The sequence below is a fragment of the Antedon mediterranea genome, chromosome 8 (genome assembly GCF_964355755.1).
Source record: "Antedon mediterranea chromosome 8, ecAntMedi1.1, whole genome shotgun sequence".
NCBI lineage: Eukaryota > Metazoa > Echinodermata > Crinoidea > Comatulida > Antedonidae > Antedon > Antedon mediterranea.
Window position 1 is genome coordinate 123,987 of NC_092677.1, and position 22,014 is coordinate 146,000.

Sequence of the window (22,014 nt, forward strand, 5' to 3'; positions counted from 1 at the left end):
TCATTACAGTTCTATTCTTCTTCCTACCTACTGTATGGCCCTGACTAATACATTGTACAGTAAGTCTCATTACAGTTCTATTCTTCTTGCTACCTACTGTATGGCCCTGACTAATACATTGTACAGTAAGTCTCATTACAGTTCTATTCTTCTTCCTACCTACTGTATGGCCCTGACTAATACATTGTAGAGTAAGTCTCATTACAGTTCTATTCTTCTTCCTACCTACTGTATGGCCCTGACTAATACATTGTACAGTAAGTCTCATTACAGTTCTATTCTTCTTCCTACCTACTGTATGGCCCTGACTAATACATTGTAGAGTAAGTCTCATTACAGTTCTATTCTTCTTGCTACCTACTGTATGGCCCTGACTAATACATTGTACAGTAAGTCTCATTACAGTTCTATTCTTCTTCCTACCTACTGTATGGCCCTGACTAATACATTGTAGAGTAAGTCTCATTACAGTTCTATTCTTCTTCCTACCTACTGTATGGCCCTGACTAATACATTGTACAGTAAGTCTCATTACAGTTCTATTCTTCTTCCTACCTACTGTATGGCCCTGACTAATACATTGTAGAGTAAGTCTCATTACAGTTCTATTCTTCTTCCTACCTACTGTATGGCCCTGACTAATACATTGTAGAGTAAGTCTCATTACAGTTCTATTCTTCTTCCTACCTACTGTATGGCCCTGACTAATACATTGTACAGTAAGTCTCATTACAGTTCTATTCTTCTTGCTACCTACTGTATGGCCCTGACTAATACATTGTAGAGTAAGTCTCATTACAGTTCTATTCTTCTTCCTACCTACTGTATGGCCCTGACTAATACATTGTACAGTAAGTCTCATTACAGTTCTATTCTTCTTCCTACCTACTGTATAGCCCTGACTAATACATTGTACAGTAAGTCTCATTACAGTTCTATTCTTCTTCCTACCTACTGTATGGCCCTGACTAATACATTGTAGAGTAAGTCTCATTACAGTTCTATTCTTCTTCCTACCTACTGTATGGCCCTGACTAATACATTGTACAGTAAGTCTCATTACAGTTCTATTCTTCTTCCTACCTACTGTATGGCCCTGACTAATACATTGTACAGTAAGTCTCATTACAGTTCTATTCTTCTTCCTACCTACTGTATGGCCCTGACTAATACATTGTACAGTAAGTCTCATTACAGTTCTATTCTTCTTCCTACCTACTGTATGGCCCTGACTAATACATTGTAGAGTAAGTCTCATTACAGTTCTATTCTTCTTCCTACCTACTGTATGGCCCTGACTAATACATTGTAGAGTAAGTCTCATTACAGTTCTATTCTTCTTCCTACCTACTGTATGGCCCTGACTAATACATTGTACAGTAAGTCTCATTACAGTTCTATTCTTCTTCCTACCTACTGTATGGCCCTGACTAATACATTGTAGAGTAAGTCTCATTACAGTTCTATTCTTCTTCCTACCTACTGTATGGCCCTGACTAATACATTGTAGAGTAAGTCTCATTACAGTTCTATTCTTCTTCCTACCTACTGTATGGCCCTGACTAATACATTGTACAGTAAGTCTCATTACAGTTCTATTCTTCTTGCTACCTACTGTATGGCCCTGACTAATACATTGTAGAGTAAGTCTCATTACAGTTCTATTCTTCTTCCTACCTACTGTATGGCCCTGACTAATACATTGTACAGTAAGTCTCATTACAGTTCTATTCTTCTTGCTACCTACTGTATGGCCCTGACTAATACATTGTAGAGTAAGTCTCATTACAGTTCTATTCTTCTTCCTACCTACTGTATGGCCCTGACTAATACATTGTACAGTAAGTCTCATTACAGTTCTATTCTTCTTGCTACCTACTGTATGGCCCTGACTAATACATTGTAGAGTAAGTCTCATTACAGTTCTATTCTTCTTCCTACCTACTGTATGGCCCTGACTAATACATTGTACAGTAAGTCTCATTACAGTTCTATTCTTCTTGCTACCTACTGTATGGCCCTGACTAATACATTGTAGAGTAAGTCTCATTACAGTTCTATTCTTCTTCCTACCTACTGTATGGCCCTGACTAATACATTGTAGAGTAAGTCTCATTACAGTTCTATTCTTCTTCCTACCTACTGTATGGCCCTGACTAATACATTGTACAGTAAGTCTCATTACAGTTCTATTCTTCTTGCTACCTACTGTATGGCCCTGACTAATACATTGTAGAGTAAGTCTCATTACAGTTCTATTCTTCTTCCTACCTACTGTATGGCCCTGACTAATACATTGTACAGTAAGTCTCATTACAGTTCTATTCTTCTTGCTACCTACTGTATGGCCCTGACTAATACATTGTAGAGTAAGTCTCATTACAGTTCTATTCTTCTTCCTACCTACTGTATGGCCCTGACTAATACACTGTACAGTAAGTCTCATTACAGTTCTATTCTTCTTCCTACCTACTGTATGGCCCTGACTAATACATTGTAGAGTAAGTCTCATTACAGTTCTATTCTTCTTCCTACCTACTGTATGGCCCTGACTAATACATTGTACAGTAAGTCTCATTACAGTTCTATTCTTCTTGCTACCTACTGTATGGCCCTGACTAATACATTGTAGAGTAAGTCTCATTACAGTTCTATTCTTCTTGCTACCTACTGTATGGCCCTGACTAATACATTGTACAGTAAGTCTCATTACAGTTCTATTCTTCTTCCTACCTACTGTATGGCCCTGACTAATACATTGTAGAGTAAGTCTCATTACAGTTCTATTCTTCTTCCTACCTACTGTATGGCCCTGACTAATACATTGTACAGTAAGTCTCATTACAGTTCTATTCTTCTTCCTACCTACTGTATGGCCCTGACTAATACATTGTACAGTAAGTCTCATTACAGTTCTATTCTTCTTGCTACCTACTGTATGGCCCTGACTAATACATTGTAGAGTAAGTCTCATTACAGTTCTATTCTTCTTCCTACCTACTGTATGGCCCTGACTAATACATTGTAGAGTAAGTCTCATTACAGTTCTATTCTTCTTCCTACCTACTGTATGGCCCTGACTAATACATTGTAGAGTAAGTCTCATTACAGTTCTATTCTTCTTCCTACCTACTGTATGGCCCTGACTAATACATTGTACAGTAAGTCTCATTACAGTTCTATTCTTCTTCCTACCTACTGTATGGCCCTGACTAATACATTGTAGAGTAAGTCTCATTACAGTTCTATTCTTCTTCCTACCTACTGTATGGCCCTGACTAATACATTGTAGAGTAAGTCTCATTACAGTTCTATTCTTCTTCCTACCTACTGTATGGCCCTGACTAATACATTGTAGAGTAAGTCTCATTACAGTTCTATTCTTCTTCCTACCTACTGTATGGCCCTGACTAATACATTGTACAGTAAGTCTCATTACAGTTCTATTCTTCTTCCTACCTACTGTATGGCCCTGACTAATACATTGTAGAGTAAGTCTCATTACAGTTCTATTCTTCTTCCTACCTACTGTATGGCCCTGACTAATACATTGTAGAGTAAGTCTCATTACAGTTCTATTCTTCTTCCTACCTACTGTATGGCCCTGACTAATACATTGTACAGTAAGTCTCATACAACAATACAAAAAAATGATTTTGCTTTCAAAATATATGTTAGCCTTTGATACCTTGGATCACCATAAAGACCACCTGAACAGTATTGACAGTTGGTTCCATTTGTTTGGTCTCTACAATAACATCGACCGGAGGAAGAGTTGCAAAACCCTTTAGCTGGGTCACCATGACCGTTACAGGAGCATTCTTCACAAGTAAAGCCAGCTGTAGTGATCTTTTTGTAGAAACCAGTTAAACAGCTATCACATCTCGTACCGGTTGTGTTGTCTGTTAAGAAAAGTGTAAGATTTCAACAACTACAGGATAACAAAACTTACAAAATAGCAATAAAGAATTCAAAATTGTTTTTTTATATATTCGGCATATTTTTTTCCAAAAACCAAAACTGTAGATGAGATGCAGTAACTATAAAGTATTGAAGTTGGTGGTTAAGGGTCCTGGGTTAGGGTTAGGGTTAGGTTATTGAAGTTGGTGGTTAAGGGTCCTGGGTTAGGGTTAGGGTTAGGTTATTGAAGTTGGTGGTTAAGGGTCCTGGGTTTCTTTGAGAAGGATAGTGAATGTGTCTATGTATCCTTGACAATATATCTAAATATATAAGAGAAGAGTATACATACGTTGACACTGATCACATACGGCAACACCTTTCAAACAAGTACTGTGCATATTGCATTCACAATCTACCTCACATCTGTTACCAGTCCAACCTATTTCACAGCTACATTTATTCTCAAAGGGATTTGAACATCTTCCATGAACACAGGCTTCAGTACATCTGCAAACAAATTAACAGTTTAATTTTAATAATTCTAACCCTAACCCTAACACAGGCTTCAGTACATCTGCAAACAAATTAACAGCAATTAAATCAAACATTCAGCTCTTTTTTGTGTGTGGTGTGGCATGTCTTATGGCGACAGTGGTCCTTTGACCTCTTTTGCCACTCCTTGGCACACTCAAAGTTTATGTATTGTTTTAATGTTGCTAAAATTAATAAATATAGTAGTGATATGATGTCGTGTGACATATGGACACATTAAATTTTGTTGTCACATAAAGTTTAATAGTGTAAACAGAGTTTTACACTTGGATCTTGGATTATAGTTTTATTTCTCAATAAAAATTTGATCTATATCTTTCTTTTTTGTACAAATCACACCATCTTTTTCATATCTCTCATTATACTCACGTTTTTTGACAAGTTACACCATCTCCTTCAAATCCCTCGTTGCAACGACAAGAAAAGCCAAGGTGCTCATCAATGCAAGTGGCGTTCCCCGAGCAGTTATTCTGATGTCGCTCACACAGATGACATTTTTGATAATCCCAGATGGCTGGAGATGTTACATTAGTTGCACTGATGTACGTACACTCAGATTGCAATGGTCCATTAAAGTCACCTTCTATACATCTTAAATATAATAACAATCCTTATTACATCATGCACACAGTCAAAAATAATTTTAATTTTGTTAAATCTAGACGATGTAATATTAATAGTGTGAGAGAAACGTACTTGGCAATCAAGTAGTTAGTAGGATCAGTAATAGAGTGAGAGAAACTTACTTGGCAACCAAGTAGTTAGTAGGATCAGTAATAGAGTGAGAGAAACTTACTTGCCAACCAAGTAGTTAGTAGGATCAGTAATAGAGTGAGAGAAACTTACTTGCCAACCAAGTAGTTAGTAGGATCAGTAATAGAGTGAGAGAAACTTACTTGCCAACCAAGTAGTTAGTAGGATCAGTAATAGAGTGAGAGAAACTTACTTGCCAACCAAGTAGTTAGTAGGATCAGTAATAGAGTGAGAGAAACTTACTTGCCAACCAAGTAGTTAGTAGGATCAGTAATAGAGTGAGAGAAACTTACTTGCCAACCAAGTAGTTAGTAGGATCAGTAATAGAGTGAGAGAAACTTACTTGCCAACCAAGTAGTTAGTAGGATCAGTAATAGAGTGAGAGAAACTTACTTGCCAATCAAGTAGTTAGTAGGATCAGTAATAGAGTGAGAGAAACTTACTTGCCAATCAAGTAGTTAGTAGGATCAGTAATAGAGTGAGAGAAACTTACTTGCCAACCAAGTAGTTAGTAGGATCAGTAATAGAGTGAGAGAAACTTACTTGCCAATCAAGTAGTTAGTAGGATCAGTAATAGAGTGAGAGAAACTTACTTGCCAATCAAGTAGTTAGTAGGATCAGTAATAGAGTGAGAGAAACTTACTTGCCAATCAAGTAGTTAGTAGGATCAGTAATAGAGTGAGAGAAACTTACTTGCCAACCAAGTAGTTAGTAGGATCAGTAATAGAGTGAGAGAAACTTACTTGGCAACCAAGTAGTTTGTAGGATCAGTACACCAGCCACACTGAAATGCAGAAATACAATCAACACAACTTGTGTATTTTGAGCAATCAACACACTTAGATGGCCTACAAAAAAAAGAACAAATATTAAAATAATTATTAAGAATCTTAAGACTGATCTTAAAGTTAAGACTGATCTTAAAGTTAAGACTGATCTTAATGTTAAGACTGATCTTAATGTTAAGACTGATCTTATTATGTTAAGACTGATCTGATTATGTTAAGACTGATCTGAATGTTAAGACTGATCTTAATGTTAAGACTGATCTAAATGTTAAGACTGATCTTAATGTTAAGACTGATCTTATTATGTTAAGACTGATCTTATTATGTTAAGACTGATATATAATATATAATAATAATAATACCAGATTTATATAGCGCCCTTTTCATGAGTAATCATGCTCAAAGGCGCTTTACAAGCATTATTACCCCAGTATTTTTTGGGATCAAACACGTATGGAAACATACTCCCATAATGCAGCCGGTAACCAGCGCAGTTGTGTCTAGATCTAACTGGGTACCCATTTATACACCTGGGTGGAGAGAGGCAACGTAAGTAAAGTATCTTGCCTACGGATACAAGCAATGCGGCGAGAGTTGGATTCGAACCTAGGTCTGACGATCGGTAGTCCAACGTCCAACACACTGCGCCACACGCCCTCAGATGTTAAGACTGATCTTAATGTTAAGACTGATCTTAATGTTAAGACTGATCTTAATAAAAATTTCAAATAGTTGTGGTTCACATAATTATCTATAATTACAGTAACATTTTAAAGATAAAAAATGTTAATTTGGACTTACTCGTCATACCAATGTGAACATTGACCGAATGGAAACAACAATGTATATGTGCCATACACAAAACAATGATTAGTCTCTTCACACCAGCCACAGGTTGGATTACTAGTACAGCTAAGACAAGAAGTTGCCCTGTAATGTAAAATTAAGAACTATCATTAGTCTCTTAACACCAGCCACAAGCTGAATTGTTAATACAAATTATCAATAACATATTTAGTATAGCACAAACTTATTCTTTAATTGTATTTCTATATAATGTTACCTTTTATAATGATAATAGGTAAAATAAATGTCATGATTGATTGACTTACATCAAGCAAGGGTCACCGCATTGGTCAGGTGAACTGATTGAAATTTCATAACCGCCTTTCCTATCACATATCAATTTATCAGGATTCCACACACACAAGCCATCCTAAAAAAATATACATTCTAAATTAATTTTTACATCAAAACTGTGATATTTACTGGAAAACTATATTTATGACTTTTTACGAAATATTAGTTACCTGAGTACATGATTGACAACTAATATGGTAGTCACAATTGACACACATCATACAAGATATTAGTTACCGGAGTACATGATTGACAACTAATATGGTAGTGATAATTGACACACATACAAGATATAGATATTAGTTACCTGAGTACATGATTGACAACTAATATGGTAGTGACAATTGACACACATACAAGATATTAGTTACCTGAGTACAAGATTGACAACTAATATGGTAGTCACAATTGACACACATCATACAAGATATTAGTTACCTGAGTACAAGATTGACAACTAATATGGTAGTCACAATTGACACATATCATAAAGTCCAACACCAAGTGATGACTTGGGTTCACACCACAGCGTGTTGAGGATACAATTGGTCCATTACGAAATTCACAGGTAAAACTTGTAGGACACCAACCACATGAAGCATCAGTTAGACATGCTTTACAATTGGTGTATTGAGAACAATCAGAACTGTAGAATGGTTGTAGGTACTCTTCAGTTAAATCCTACAAAACATTAATTAATATTAATATAAATATTATTATTATTTTATGAAATAATATGGAGTATTGTTAGATGCAGACAGTGTTTACAGTGTATGGTACTGTTAAATGTAAATGCTACATACAGATATAGTATACATGTAGTAGTAGATTAGGCTATACAGTTTACAGTGTATGGTACTGTTGTTAAATGCTACATACAGATATAGTATACATGTAGTAGTAGATTAGGCTATACAGTTTACAGTGTATGGTACTGTTAAATGCTACATACAGATATAGTATACATGTAGTAGTAGATTAGGCTATACAGTTTACAGTGTATGGTACTGTTAAATGCTACATACAGATATAGTATACATGTAGTAGTAGATTAGGCTATACAGTTTACAGTGTATGGTACTGTTGTTAAATGCTACATACAGATATAGTATACATGTAGTAGTAGATTAGGCTATACAGTTTACAGTGTATGGTACTGTTGTTAAATGCTACATACAGATATAGTATACATGTAGTAGTAGATTAGGCTATACAGTTTACAGTGTATGGTACTGTTAAATGCTACATACAGATATAGTATACATGTAGTAGTAGATTAGGCTATACAGTTTACAGTGTATGGTACTGTTAAATGTAAATGCTACATACAGATATAGTATACATGTAGTAGTAGATTAGGCTATACAGTTTACAGTGTATGGTACTGTTAAATGCTACATACAGATATAGTATACATGTAGTAGTAGATTAGGCTATACAGTTTACAGTGTATGGTACTGTTAAATGTAAATGCTACATACAGATATAGTATACATGTAGTAGTAGATTAGGCTATACAGTTTACAGTGTATGGTACTGTTAAATGCTACATACAGATATAGTATACATGTAGTAGTAGATTAGGCTATACAGTTTACAGTGTATGGTACTGTTAAATGCAACATACAGATATAGTATACATGTAGTAGTAGATTAGGCTATACAGTTTAGTACTGTAGTAGATTAGTACAGTAATTTAAGTACTCACTTGAAATCTATCACGGCCGTTTTCAAGATTACCATTCCATTGAAGGTCCAAGGAATAATACCTAGCAGAGCTAATATCTTGTAGGTTCATGTAATACTTGACACCACGTGAAACGTTACGGAAGATATCAGAGTTATCTGGAGTTACTGCCTCACCTTCAGCTGGTTGGATTTTGAGAAACTACAAATAAAAAATAATTATTTACAAAGAATACTTACTAAAAGCAGCATAATACTGATTTTTACCTCCAAAAGCAAGCAAGCAAGAAAGGACAAACCACTGAAGAACTGACTGATAAAAAGCCACTCTAATTTGCTCAATGTATACAAGCTACTTATCTTATAAACTATTGCTTAGCCTAACTTGCAACTTGCTAGCTACCTTTATTTGGCGTTTTAGGGAATAAGGAGACCTTACCTTATTTTGTGTTGGGGTATTGCTAATAATAATACTGGTATTATCCTCTTCATTGCTCCCTATCCAGACACGTAGACGACTTCCATGCGGTGGTTCTGCTTCGTTTGGATATATAAACCCTTTCATGATTGTCATATGTTCATATTTATTATTGCCAAATGTAAAATGATAAGCCGAGTTCCTTATGATTTCAACCTGAAAAAATTGCAGTTTTCAAATTATTATTTTTATCAATTAATAAGACAAGTATAAAATAAGTAGTTGGTGCAGCATTGTATACAAGTGTGATTACCTCATCTGGATGTGCCCTATTGATTGGTGTTGTATATTTTATCAATGTCAAGCCTGGTGGAAAGTCATCAGTCCTGCACTGTTCAAATCTTTTTAAAAACAATCCATTTCTCCCCCACCATCCAGTAATAGATGTAGAGTTGATCAGATCTTGACAGAATCCAGACACTTCTGTTATGAAAAGTAACAGAACATCATTATCAACAAATTCTACATGTATTGATTGAGTATAAAAGTTTGAAAAAGTAAACAAAATGTTACCATTAATTCTTGTGCACATTGCATCCTGGACACACCAACCACACTTCTCATTCAATCTAACACCAACAGGAGCATATGTTATAGGTCCAGTTCCTTGACCCCAAATGGTACACGATTCACAGGTTGTTAATACATCACATACACCAGGACAATCACTCAGTTGAAATTTACCAGCACACATCTTTAAAGGGAATAATTAAAAACACCAGCTTACTACCAAGAAACTTGATTATTAAAAGAATATATTTATGGGTGTATTGATCAAAATTAATATGTATTATTGGTAATAAAAATATTGATAATTTTAAATGTTTGTTTTGTTGTACAGGAATTGGCTAAATATAAAAACAACTGAATGATAGATGTCAACTTACATTTTGCTGGCTATGCGGTAAACATGCTGGTGTGTTGTCAGCAACAGTATGCAAACACCATCCACAATCAGGGTCTAGCTCACACGATGTCATGCTGTACACAAAATGACAAAAAACAAGAAAATAAACAACCAATGCTAAATTAAAATAAAATAATGACACTCATTTCAATAATTCTCATCTATAGGTGATTTTTGGTTTGAAGATGAAACTAACTAAATGATGAATCAAGAATTTTAGATGAAACTAAGTTTGGTTAATGAATCATTAATGTTCTTAGGAAGTGAAGTTAGATCCAGTAAATCTGATATTGAATAGAACACTAGTTGTTATCAACGATTCTTGCTATATAGCTCAGAAGATGCTTCTATACAAAACTTTCTTTCTTAATTAGTGATCAAAATGGTAAGACCCATTACATGTCAATGGATATGTAATTCATTCACACATACCTTGTGTGCATGTGGCAAAATGTATTGCATTCAGCAGGATGATGACTAGCAGAGTTTGTAGCTACTGAACCAGCAACTTTAACAGCTATTAAATCATTTAGTGCCGTTCCACTAAACCCTCCAGCAATGAGTAAAATGTTGTCATTTCTAACAGCTGCAATGTGACCAAAACGACCTCTTGGGTGATGAATTGTTGCATTTGTGGCTACAAGTAAAGCACAATGGTTTGTATGATGAAATGTTGAAAGCTATGAGCAATTAAATAATGTTTGTAAATGATTTATTTATTTCAACAATATTTGATTATTAGGGACTCGCAAAAACACAATATGACAAAAGACATAAATAACAATAAAAATAAAATGAATGATTAAATCATCCTCATTCTAAACACAAAGAGCAGTAATAATAATAAATAATAGGATGATGTAAGAACCTTTTCTGAAGTCTTGGCTGATTTCTTCATCTGTAAGCCAGCGATGACAACCTAAATGGTAGAATGACACTTGGTCTTCATAACATTTCTCAACAACATTCTTTTTTTTCCCACGAAATACATGAACATTTCCTCCTGTGAATAAAGACATGATACAACATGATTTGAATGGAATCCAACATTTTTCACTAAATTGCAGGTTTGTATCTCAAATCTATAATATTTATCACAATGCAATCATTCAAAAGGTGGATTAACCTACCATATACTACCATGTAGTTTCCCATGATTACAGCTGTATGAAATGCACGCATAAGAGGAGCACGTTTTATGCGGTTTTCCCATTCCATCCAATACAGTTTATCAATATGGAAGGCATACGTTTCATTGGTTCTAGCTGTTACTCTATAAAACAAACAAAAAACACAAAAACATATCTGTAAACTTTTAAAACAATTTTGGTTAATTCATAGGGCCTACAAAATCTGGTATTCTATACTAAAGAGATTAGAAGTACTTAATATTAAGTTTAATAAATCTTACTTGAGCCATTTTGGTCGAAATCCACCAAAAATGATAAGAGACTTGGAGTCATAATGATATACACTGCTATGGCCAGAGACACGTACATCATACTCTAGTCCGCCAAGCGGCTTAACAAGACTCCACCCATTTCTAAGAACTAGGTCATATTTGAACAGACTTCCAAGGAAGTCTTCATCTCTTGAATGACCTGATAGAAATATATTTCATTAATATATTAATAGAAACCACAGATTTTAATCTGCTGTGAAATTATCATACACATAATTTATTGATTACAATAGTGAGATTTACTGTTTTTTATTGTATCACCATTTACAGTATAACTTAAAGACACCTTCCCTACGTTTTTTAGATCTATTTTAAGATCACAAACTATATTTAATCTAAAAATAATACTATATGGTCCTATTGCGATAACTTTTTTCGTCTTTAAATGGTTAAAATTGTGAAAAATAAGTCGATTCTAATAATTATAGCGGCCCGCTATAAATCCCAAAATGCATTGCGCGCGGATTGATATTTCTGTTTTTCTTCTGTAATTCACCCACTTTTCGATCAATCGTGAGGCCAAAACAAATGGAAGACTCCTAACTTTTCAGCAAAAATACCGGGTTTTTCCCAATTTGTATCAACGGAGTCTGGCAAAAATAGAAAGAAAATTAATGCAGCAACTATACAACGTCAGGCTAGGTATATAGCTAGCGTACGATGTTCGTACGTTACCGATGTTTACCAGCTAGGCCTACAAAACTAAGCCTAGCTAGGCTAGGCCTAAAGACCGTCCACGAGAGGTCAGTCGCCGCGAGCTACCTAGGTAGTGCATTGTTTCTCACTTTTTATCATAATTTACCATAAAACGTACATTTAAGACAAGGAATGACCTGGTTTAATGTTTTTAAAGTATATATGTGACGTTTTACAAAACGTCACAAATTGTAGGGAAGGTGTCTTTAACTGTTTAGGCACACAAATATTCACAAAATTTACAAGAATAGTCAATACAATAAATTAAGAATACTGGAAAAAACAAAATAAAAATGTTACCTCCAAATATGTATAGACCTGAATATTCCACAATAGAGGCAGAGTGGTCAGCCCTAGCAACAGGTACAGAATGTGCACCAGGATGCAATAACTGCCATTCAAATGATGTTATTTGAAAAGACCACAACTCATTGGAGTAAGAGCCATTACTTAGCATACCACCAAAAACTATTAGCTCATCCTGATATAAGACTACTGTGTGAGAACGTCTACCAACCTGTGAATACATTTATCAGAGTCAGAATATAATCAGTAAAAATTTACAAAAGAAAACAATCGGTGAAAACAGAACAGATATCTGTCTGCTGATTGATAATGCCAAAGTTGGTACTTTGTTGGAATCAGATTTTAAGATTGGTATTAAGCTGAGTGAATTGTAAGAATGTCAACTTACTGGTTTAATATCAGTGCTTGGCTGGATATCTTGCCATGTGTTTGATGTAAAATTAAACATTATTATATCATCTAGCACTCTATTCATATCAAAACCTATAACATGAAAACATTTTTAGGAAAAATTACAGAAAATTTTAAAATACAAATTTATTATAATCATAAACTTTGCATATTAAACATTGTAAATTATGAACATTAAAAGTTCAAAAGTTATCCTAATAATTACATGCATTTAGTTAGAAATAAACTTACCACCAAATATCCAGATGGCATTTGTTTTAGGATGAAAAGCTCCACCATGTGCAGTTCTAGGAACTGGTAATCCGGTAGAGATTGTAACATTTGTGGCCCAGTCACTACTGTCTGTGGTTGATAGGCTACAATCATCCCCTATATAACCATCATAACATTCACAATAACTAGAACCCTGACAAATAACAACAAAAAACATTTAAACATCACCAAATGGCATTTATTTTCATAAGAGATTTAAAAAAAAAAGATGAGAATAAAGAAAGAACTTACATTGGTATTGCGATGACAGATGCCATGTCCTTGGGAGGCACCACAATCTTTAGGACATGTTTTAATCTCACAGGCTTCTCCTGTATATGCATTGTTACAGATGCATTTATGGTCTTGGCATATCCCATTACCAGAACAATTATACAAGCAATCTTCCACAATGTAAGATGCATGTAATCCCTTCAATACATAATTTGTATCACTATATAAATATATCAGCATCTGAAATGAAAAGAAAACGAAATTTAATCCCAGAACAGACTCTAAGAAGTCACTTGATAACCTAAAGCAGATTGCCTGTCAAGGGTCATTCCATCTCAGTTCACCCAAAAAAAATGGAATTTTAAACCCTACCTCTTCCAATTTTGATGAAATATATGTATATATGAAGTATATGGGTGATTCATAGCAATTAAAGCCAACATTTCAAATTTTAACTTTATCGGACCAACGGTTTTCGAGATATCGCAATTTCAATTTTCGGTTTTTACGCAAAAAAGCGCGCGGCCGCCACGTTTCAAAGAGCTGTATCTCGGGAACTATAGGTTCGATTTTAAAAACAAAGGTATTTTTGTAAAGGGGAGACCATAAGGAACCTAAATATACTAATTGTGTTTGTTTTATGTTAATTTTAAGTTGAATAAAACTTTGACATATATTTTGACCTTGAAATTGACCCCGTGGAACACGCCCGATTTGTTGGTGACTATCACGAAAAATGTAGCCCTACGTGTCAACTACAACATATAAAAAAATTGGAGGGGTTTTTTTCTTTGTTTCCATGAAATTACAATTTGAAGTTGACATACCTCTTCCTTTTAGTGTATTTTTGGTGTTGTTATACTTATACACAGTGTGAACACTAACTGTTAAGGTGTCTTATTGTTACGCTTTCTCATCAGGCCCACTTAAACAGTAGATGTATTTTGATATGAGAAATACTGGGTAACTCACATACTTTTCAAATCAATTTTGACACATAGTTTAGTGTCCTTACTATGTTATTATGCACATTAACATATGCATAATAAGTGATTGCAGAGAACATACAACAGTTACTGTATATGCCTTTTTAAAGGTTGTCATCCCCTATATAAAAACAAAACTACCAACCATGAAAAAAGTTCATTATTTCACAGATGGATGTGGCGGCCAATACAAAAACAAATATTACTTTATTAACCTTTGCCACTACCAGGAAGATTTTGGTTTAGACGCCGAGTGGAATTTTTTCGCTACATCACATGGCAAGAGTGCGTGTGATGGCATAGGTGGAACAGTTAAGAGGCTTGTCACTAAGAGAAGCTTACAGCGTTTGACTGAATGTCATATTATCACATCTCTCAGTATGTTCGACTACTGTGTAATTTTTTATTTCTATTTTATGTCTTTAGGCAATGTGGCCAAGGATTATCAATAGTGAATTAGTCACTGTCCTATCAGATAGGTGGTAATCCCCCTGATACAGGGGCTATTGTGTGAACCAGTTCACCGGGGTAACCCCCTACTCTTTTTCGAATAATGAACTGGGTCCTTTAAAGTACACACATGTTATAACTGTGTACACTGGACTATGGTTTATAGTCCTTATCCGAGAAGACTTGAAGAGAGGAGCGAGTCGGCCTCGAACCCTTGCCGATGTTGTTGTCTTTTAGGTACGGTAAACGGCGCCCCTGCCTTAACCGCTCGGCCATATGACTCGCTCATATGGACATTCCAGGCATCAACTTTTTTCATGTGGGAATAGATGAGGTATCTACTGTAGAAAAAGAAATAAAGCCGAGATTCAACCTCGCCCAGACCATCAAGGGTACATTACAATATCATCGCTTTGTTCCCGTTTCTCTGGCACAGATGCAGGTCTACAAACTTAGTACCCAGATAAACCCTCCGGATGTGGTAGTGATTCAAGAATCTTTCAGTGATGAAAATGAAATTGTTGCTGATACACAACCCACCATTATTAGACTTCAGAATTTTGTGTGCTGTAGTTATGATGGTGTCCCATGGATTGGTTTGGTGGTGGATGTCTCACTCTCAGAAGAGTTTGGGGATTTTCAAATTAAATTTATGCATCCTCATGGGTCAGCGAAAACCTTTTATTGGCCGTCCAAAGAAGACTGTTGTTGGATTCCTGAATCAAATGTACATTGTATTATAGCCTCTCCGTTTATAAAATCCTCTCCGTTTATAAAATCCTCTTCGACTAGGAATTACAGTATTTCCCAAAATGATCGCCACAACATTTCTAAATACTGTTTGAATTGTCCAGATGACAAGGAGTAAAGGCCAGACATAGACAATTGTAACATTATAATAATATTTAGTTTGTAAATAAAATTAATTTTGGAATACATCAAATTGACATTGAAGTAATGCATGGACAGACACCAAAAATACACTAAAAGGAAGAGGTATGTCAACTTCAAATTGTAATTTCATGGAAACAAAGAAAAAAACCCCTCCAATTTTTGTATATGTTGTAGTTGACACGTAGGGCTACATTTTTCATGATAGTCACCAACAAAACGGGCGTGTTCCACGGGGTCAATTTCAAGGTCAAAATATATGTCAAAGTTTTATTCAACTTAAAATTAACATAAAACACACACAATTAGTATATTTAGATTCCTTATGGTCTCCCCTTTACAAAAATACCTTTGCTTTTAAAATCGAACCTATAGTTCCCGAGATACAGCTCTTTGAAACGTGGCGGACGCGCCCTTTTTTGCGTAAAAACCGAAAATTGAAATTGCGATATCTTGAAAACCGTTGGTCCGATAAAGTTAAAATTTGAAATTTTGGCTTTAATTGCTATGAATCACCCATATACCAAATTTCATCAAAATTGGAAGAGGTAGGGTTTAACTCATTGGGTGATCTGAGATGGAATGACCCTCAAATCAGTTTCCCATTCTTTATAATAAATTGCAAATAAAATAATCATTTATAAAGATAACGTGAATACTTACCATTCCTGATCGAGCAATAACTGGCAATGGTAAAGTGTCACCACTTAGACTGGCAAGTAGTGGGCTATTGTACGAAGCACCATCATAAACAAACACAAAATCATACGAACACTCTGTTTCAAATTGGTTGAAGTGCAGAACAATATACGACCTGGGATCAGCAGCTACAAAATAATATATGTTTTGAAACATTGTAACTATTAGACTTCTATACTTAACCTATTTCCAGATAAACCTTTTTAACCTAATATTAACCAACTTTAAAATCATGGGCAAAGGGGTTACTCACTCCTGGGGGTTTAAAATTAAATCATTAATCGGTGATTGAAATATAGTGCGACAGATACATACATGCCAACATCTGAAGTTTAAAAAACAGGAGATGGTGTTTTTTTAAGTTAACAGCACCCTCTATCTATTATCGAGAAGTAAGGGCAGGGAAAAATTTCATTTTGTAATTTTGTTTAGCAAAATTGCTAATCAAACTGATTTTTGAGTCAAGAAACATAGTTTTGTATTGTATTTTTTGCTACATAATTTTAGAAATGTGTAGCAATATTGTTGTTTTGTATAGCTTTTTGCTATGCTACACTGGCGAAATTATTCCCTGAAGGGGTGCAGGTGTGACGTCACAAGTGGTATTGCAAGGTGGCTATGTGATGGGAATCCCTTTCCGTTGAGAAAAAATCTAAAAATTATGACCGCAGATGGTCGTACAATGGCTTAAATATCGTATAATATGCTTGTGTTACACTTTTTGCTAAATTTTAATGCAAAAAACAATATACTTATAACAATGTAAAAAATGGGAGCAAAATATAAATCCGCTAGACGAGTCTAAAAATAAATACGGGAGTCTCCCGGCCAAAAGAGGATTGTTGGCATGTATACAAATATTTAAAACCCAAACAAAACTGTACCACACACAGGAGGCCGATAATCGATATTACTGAACAAAATAACAATAATTTAATAACGCATATTTTTAACTGCAAATATGACAACAATATATAGTTATGTTACCTGTAAACAATGTTTCTTTACTTAGCGCAAAATATACATAATCACTAGGCCAAGGCTAGAGTATACAGTATATAATTAGTGTTTGATTTTACTGTATGCTCACCTTTGATTAACCATTCACAGTGATCGATTTGTTTGTAGGGCTGGTCAAGCCCATCTGTAATGATTCCAGACGTATCATTATTGAATACAACCCGTCCTCGATCCCTACATTTACCAGCATTTCCATTTACAATAGAAAAACTTATAACTAATAAGATAAAAATATATATAAATCTTAGGCCCATTCTGCTACTCCCAACTGAGTTGCAACAACGCGCAGAGAAGCCCTTGAAAGTCCCTACACCAAGACCATCAAGTCTGGGCCTAGCAGCCTCCACCGCCGTGTTGGGTAACCTCCAACTCTTCCACATTTGTATAGAAATATTACAATTTAGGCAACATTTTGATTGTTTGTGTTCGCAGTCAATTTCCTCAATATTCCTACTTTCAAGCTCCATGACTTCTAAGCATGTTTATTTCTAAAAATATAGGTAAAAAGCACAACAATAAATCAGAAGAAACAAAAATCAGCCCAACATGCCCATGATGACGTCATACAAATGGCTTCGTCAAAATAAACAAACCCAGCTGATTGGTCGATGTTGTCAATTTCTGCTGGGGTGGGCATACAGTGGATTAACTTTGTTCCCTGTGGGCTTTTTGCCGAGTTCATAATGTCTGATTTTCTATAATAATGTAAATTAAAGACCTTCACGCATTTCTGTATTGAATTTAATATCTCATATGATAATGTTCCTAATTCCTGGATACCCTTTGGCAGTACATGTACAGCAGTTTTTTTATACATCAACCCATGTGCGACTCTCAAAATACGATTAAGATGATTATGATTTTAAAATTATAAATCCAGGACGAAGGCAAACTGTAAAAGTGTCTAAGACTGCTCCTCCTGGGCTGTCAAGGTTTCGGATGTGATCTTTCCAAAATTAACAATTTTATTTTGCAATTTGTTTTATGATCTTGAAAGAATTTCATTTAGCTTCGATTTTGTATAGATGACAAATTTCGTTTTTGTAAAAGCACAAGTTAACGGAGTACTTACTCGAACGTTTCGATCTCTATCAGAGATCCTTCTCAACTGACTGCGGAGTGTTAATGCAGCTTGGTCATTCTTGACGTCATCTGTTGATGACGTTGTACGCCTCCTTTATGATGTTATATGAAGCGAATTCGATGTCAGATTAGTGGCAGGGTCATATGAACTTTGGTTGGTGTACGTAACTCTACAAAATAGAACTGTATTGCTTTCTTTGCCAGAGTGTATTCATTGAGCCAGAGGATGTGACTCGGAGCACAGAGATATTATAGTGAACTTTAATATCTCTATGCTCAGAGAGAAGTTAGAAATATAAAGCAGAACGAAACTGTGGCCGACCAGATTGATTTTAAAATAAGTAGATAAGTAGATTTCATATACAGTACAAAGGTTTTAGTAAGTTAATGAACAAAAATGTCATATTCTATACATTTATTACAATAATATTACACATTTTTGTGTGTCAATGGAAACAAAGCACATTGAGCAGCAGCAGTATGATGATGCTTGTTAGGGTTAACACAACACACAATAATATTACACATTTTTGTGTGTCAATGGAAACAAAGCACATTGAGCAGCAGCAGTATGATGATGCTTGTTCAATCTGAATTGATACCTAATTGTATAATAAATAAATATTAACAATACCATTATTTAATTCAATATAATGACCTCATACCAAATTTAACTATATTACAAAATTAATTCTTAATTGCAAAATGCTGCATTTGTTAGTAGTCTTGTTCTTTCTACAGTGTAGAATACTCATTATTTGTGTTATAAATCTATTCTCTCTCCTGATAACAAGATAGTCAAGAACTTCACACTTATTTTTATTTTATAATTTTCCTAGAAGTTCACTAATTGTCTTGAAAATAAATAGATTCTTTGTTGCCGTTAGAGTACATGTTTCATTCCTTGGTTGCTATTGTAAGGTCAACTTGTTGCCGTTTGAGTACATGTTTCATTCCTTGGTTGCTATTGTAAGGTCAACTTGTTGCCGTTTGAGTACATGTTTCATTCCTTGGTTGCTATTGTAAGGTCAACTTGTTGCCGTTTGAGTACATGTTTCATTCCTTGGTTGCTATTGTAAGGTCAACTTGTTGCCGTTAGAGTACATGTTTCATTCCTTGGTTGCTATTGTAAGGTCAACTTGTTGCCGTTTGAGTACATGTTTCATTCCTTGGTTGCTATTGTAAGGTCAACTTGTTGCCGTTAGAGTACATGTTTCATTCCTTGGTTGCTATCGTAAGGTCAACTTGTTGCCGTTAGAGTACATGTTTCATTCCTTGGTTGCTATTGCAAGGTCAACTGTTGTTTTACTACTATCTACTTGTTCTTGTTCATCGCTTGATGTTGGAGTGGTAACATCATCTGTGTATAACAAACAGGAGTATTAGTTTAATGACACACCATACTTATTAGTCTTTTGTTAAGCATGCTGCTAAGATCAAATCAGTAATCCAAGAGGAATTGTTATCCTAGACTTAATAGCAAAATATCTAATCACCTTCTGTTGGTTCAGTAGGAGGTAAAAGTTGTCTGATGCCATGTAATACGTCAGCAATATCTATAACACCAATACCACCCTAAGGGAAAAAAACATACAATGTTATATTAGGTACCGCACCTAGTACAGTAAAACAACTCCTTCAGGACACCGACCCCTATTCAGAGGAAAACCCTATTTAATATTAAGAGGACATTTTCTGGAGAAACGAAAAAGGGAAAATATATGTTTTAACACTACTGTCAACCCCTAATCAAAGGACATTGGGTTTTATTAAGGGATTCTAGCATATAAGGACAGCAGACATGTGTAAGTTACATCTCTATCACAGACTAGTTTACAAATTTGTTTAATGTGAACATACATAATCTTCTCTGTAATATTAATTGTTACGTCCTTTTGAACAAATTAATTACCATCTTTGACAAATCATGGATTGTTACGCCAAGGGTTTGAGCAATGCTACTTGCAGGAAACAATACTTGAAGGCAACGGTTTAAAAATGGAACCATTTCATCACATGCTGTCTTGCACAGCTTAACAAACAGCGCCCTCTCTTGATCATTAAATGTTGTTTCTTCTGCCCTGTAAATATAGATTTTGTGTTTGTAGTCAACATGCAAATGAATAAAACTAAATAACCTGCACCTGATGGTGTTGGTATTTGAGAATGATATAATATGGAATCCAATTATGGATATTCTCACCTGTGATAGGCTACAATTGTTTCCATGGCACTTTTAAGCGACCACTGCAGTTGCCTGGCAACATCAGGAGCTAATGCTATTGGTGCACAAGGTCGAAGGTCATTGAATGCTGTTAGAATATTATTAGTGTAAACTGCTAAAGGAGTGTACTCTAAAAGGGTCGCAGGAGGTGTCATGTTTTTATCACCCTAAAAAAAGACAAATTATAAATAACTTTATTTAATATATGGTAATAGCAAGAGTTTAATTTTGAAGTCATTTCATTTGTCCATCTACTTTATCACAGTAATCTTTAAGTTTACAATTAATATTTCAGGGTATTAAAAATGCAAGTAAATTCCTACAATATATACCTGTAAAGAGACAGATGAAAAACTAGTAGATGATATTAGAGAAGGACTTGCTATCAGTGTATACGACTGCATCACATCAGAAAACCTATGTAAAACCATAAAACAAATAAATAACATATAAAAATGGTTTTTTAAAAAAAATGAATCATAAAATAATACAATCAATATTATTATTGGCCTTGATGTAGGTATAATGACAAACATCTTTTTATCAAGGAATAAAGAAAAGTATTCATTAAAACCATCTACCTTTCTGTTGCTTCTTGTGTCGTATGATAGAATGTTTTTAGAGCTGCTTGTTGAAAGAGAGGAGACAGTAACCCTCTAAAATCTGCTCCAACGCGGCTAAATGATAGCCCAAAATACATACACTGGCCTAATAGAGAGTCCAAACGATTACCTACACCAATATTTAAGTCAATCTCCAACATTTGTAAAAAATTGGAAACCTAAAAGGAAGTAAAATGATCATATTAAATTGATTGATTGTAGTAAATTTGTAATACAGTACAACGATGTGCAACGATTAAAGACACCACAAATAAAAAAACAGTTTTGTCCTTTTAGTGTTAACACTTTCTTTCTATGTTAACACTTTCTTTCTATGTTAACACTTTCTTTCTATGTTAACACTTTCTTTCTATGCTAACACTTTCTTTCTATGCTAACAGTTTTCTAATCCTTTTTTTTGGCATATTTGTTTTAAGCTCTGTTTAGACTATCAACTAGTTTGACAAAAAAAAGTGTGATGTGCCCATATAAGG

At 34.8% G+C, this 22,014-nt stretch overlaps 2 protein-coding genes across 2 annotated transcripts in view; both read right to left on the reverse strand.

Annotated features, from left to right (window-relative positions):
• LOC140057016 (multiple epidermal growth factor-like domains protein 8) overlaps positions 1-18,078 on the reverse strand; it is a 37,461-nt gene extending 19,383 nt beyond the window's left edge. The window contains exons 1-22 of the mRNA XM_072102549.1: positions 17,682-18,078; positions 16,556-16,719; positions 13,584-13,805; positions 13,311-13,485; positions 13,057-13,151; positions 12,663-12,879; positions 11,616-11,805; positions 11,335-11,477; positions 11,073-11,207; positions 10,637-10,841; positions 10,185-10,278; positions 9,811-9,991; positions 9,551-9,720; positions 9,259-9,453; positions 8,842-9,021; positions 7,572-7,814; positions 7,106-7,209; positions 6,795-6,923; positions 5,949-6,053; positions 4,822-5,043; positions 4,250-4,407; positions 3,637-3,902 (exon numbers count right to left, since the gene is read on the reverse strand). Coding sequence (XP_071958650.1) covers positions 3,637-3,902; positions 4,250-4,407; positions 4,822-5,043; positions 5,949-6,053; positions 6,795-6,923; positions 7,106-7,209; positions 7,572-7,814; positions 8,842-9,021; positions 9,259-9,453; positions 9,551-9,720; positions 9,811-9,991; positions 10,185-10,278; positions 10,637-10,841; positions 11,073-11,207; positions 11,335-11,477; positions 11,616-11,805; positions 12,663-12,879; positions 13,057-13,151; positions 13,311-13,485; positions 13,584-13,805; positions 16,556-16,719; positions 17,682-18,078 — 3,990 coding nt within the window. The remainder of the gene's footprint in view (positions 1-3,636; positions 3,903-4,249; positions 4,408-4,821; positions 5,044-5,948; positions 6,054-6,794; positions 6,924-7,105; positions 7,210-7,571; positions 7,815-8,841; positions 9,022-9,258; positions 9,454-9,550; positions 9,721-9,810; positions 9,992-10,184; positions 10,279-10,636; positions 10,842-11,072; positions 11,208-11,334; positions 11,478-11,615; positions 11,806-12,662; positions 12,880-13,056; positions 13,152-13,310; positions 13,486-13,583; positions 13,806-16,555; positions 16,720-17,681) is intronic.
• Positions 18,079-19,668: 1,590 nt separating this feature from the next.
• The window catches only part of LOC140056102 (conserved oligomeric Golgi complex subunit 8-like), a 7,139-nt gene continuing 4,793 nt past the window's right edge, over positions 19,669-22,014 (reverse strand). The window contains exons 8-13 of the mRNA XM_072101354.1: positions 21,500-21,699; positions 21,251-21,335; positions 20,898-21,085; positions 20,607-20,775; positions 20,191-20,269; positions 19,669-20,054 (exon numbers count right to left, since the gene is read on the reverse strand). Coding sequence (XP_071957455.1) covers positions 19,963-20,054; positions 20,191-20,269; positions 20,607-20,775; positions 20,898-21,085; positions 21,251-21,335; positions 21,500-21,699 — 813 coding nt within the window. The 3' untranslated portion in view covers positions 19,669-19,962. The remainder of the gene's footprint in view (positions 20,055-20,190; positions 20,270-20,606; positions 20,776-20,897; positions 21,086-21,250; positions 21,336-21,499; positions 21,700-22,014) is intronic.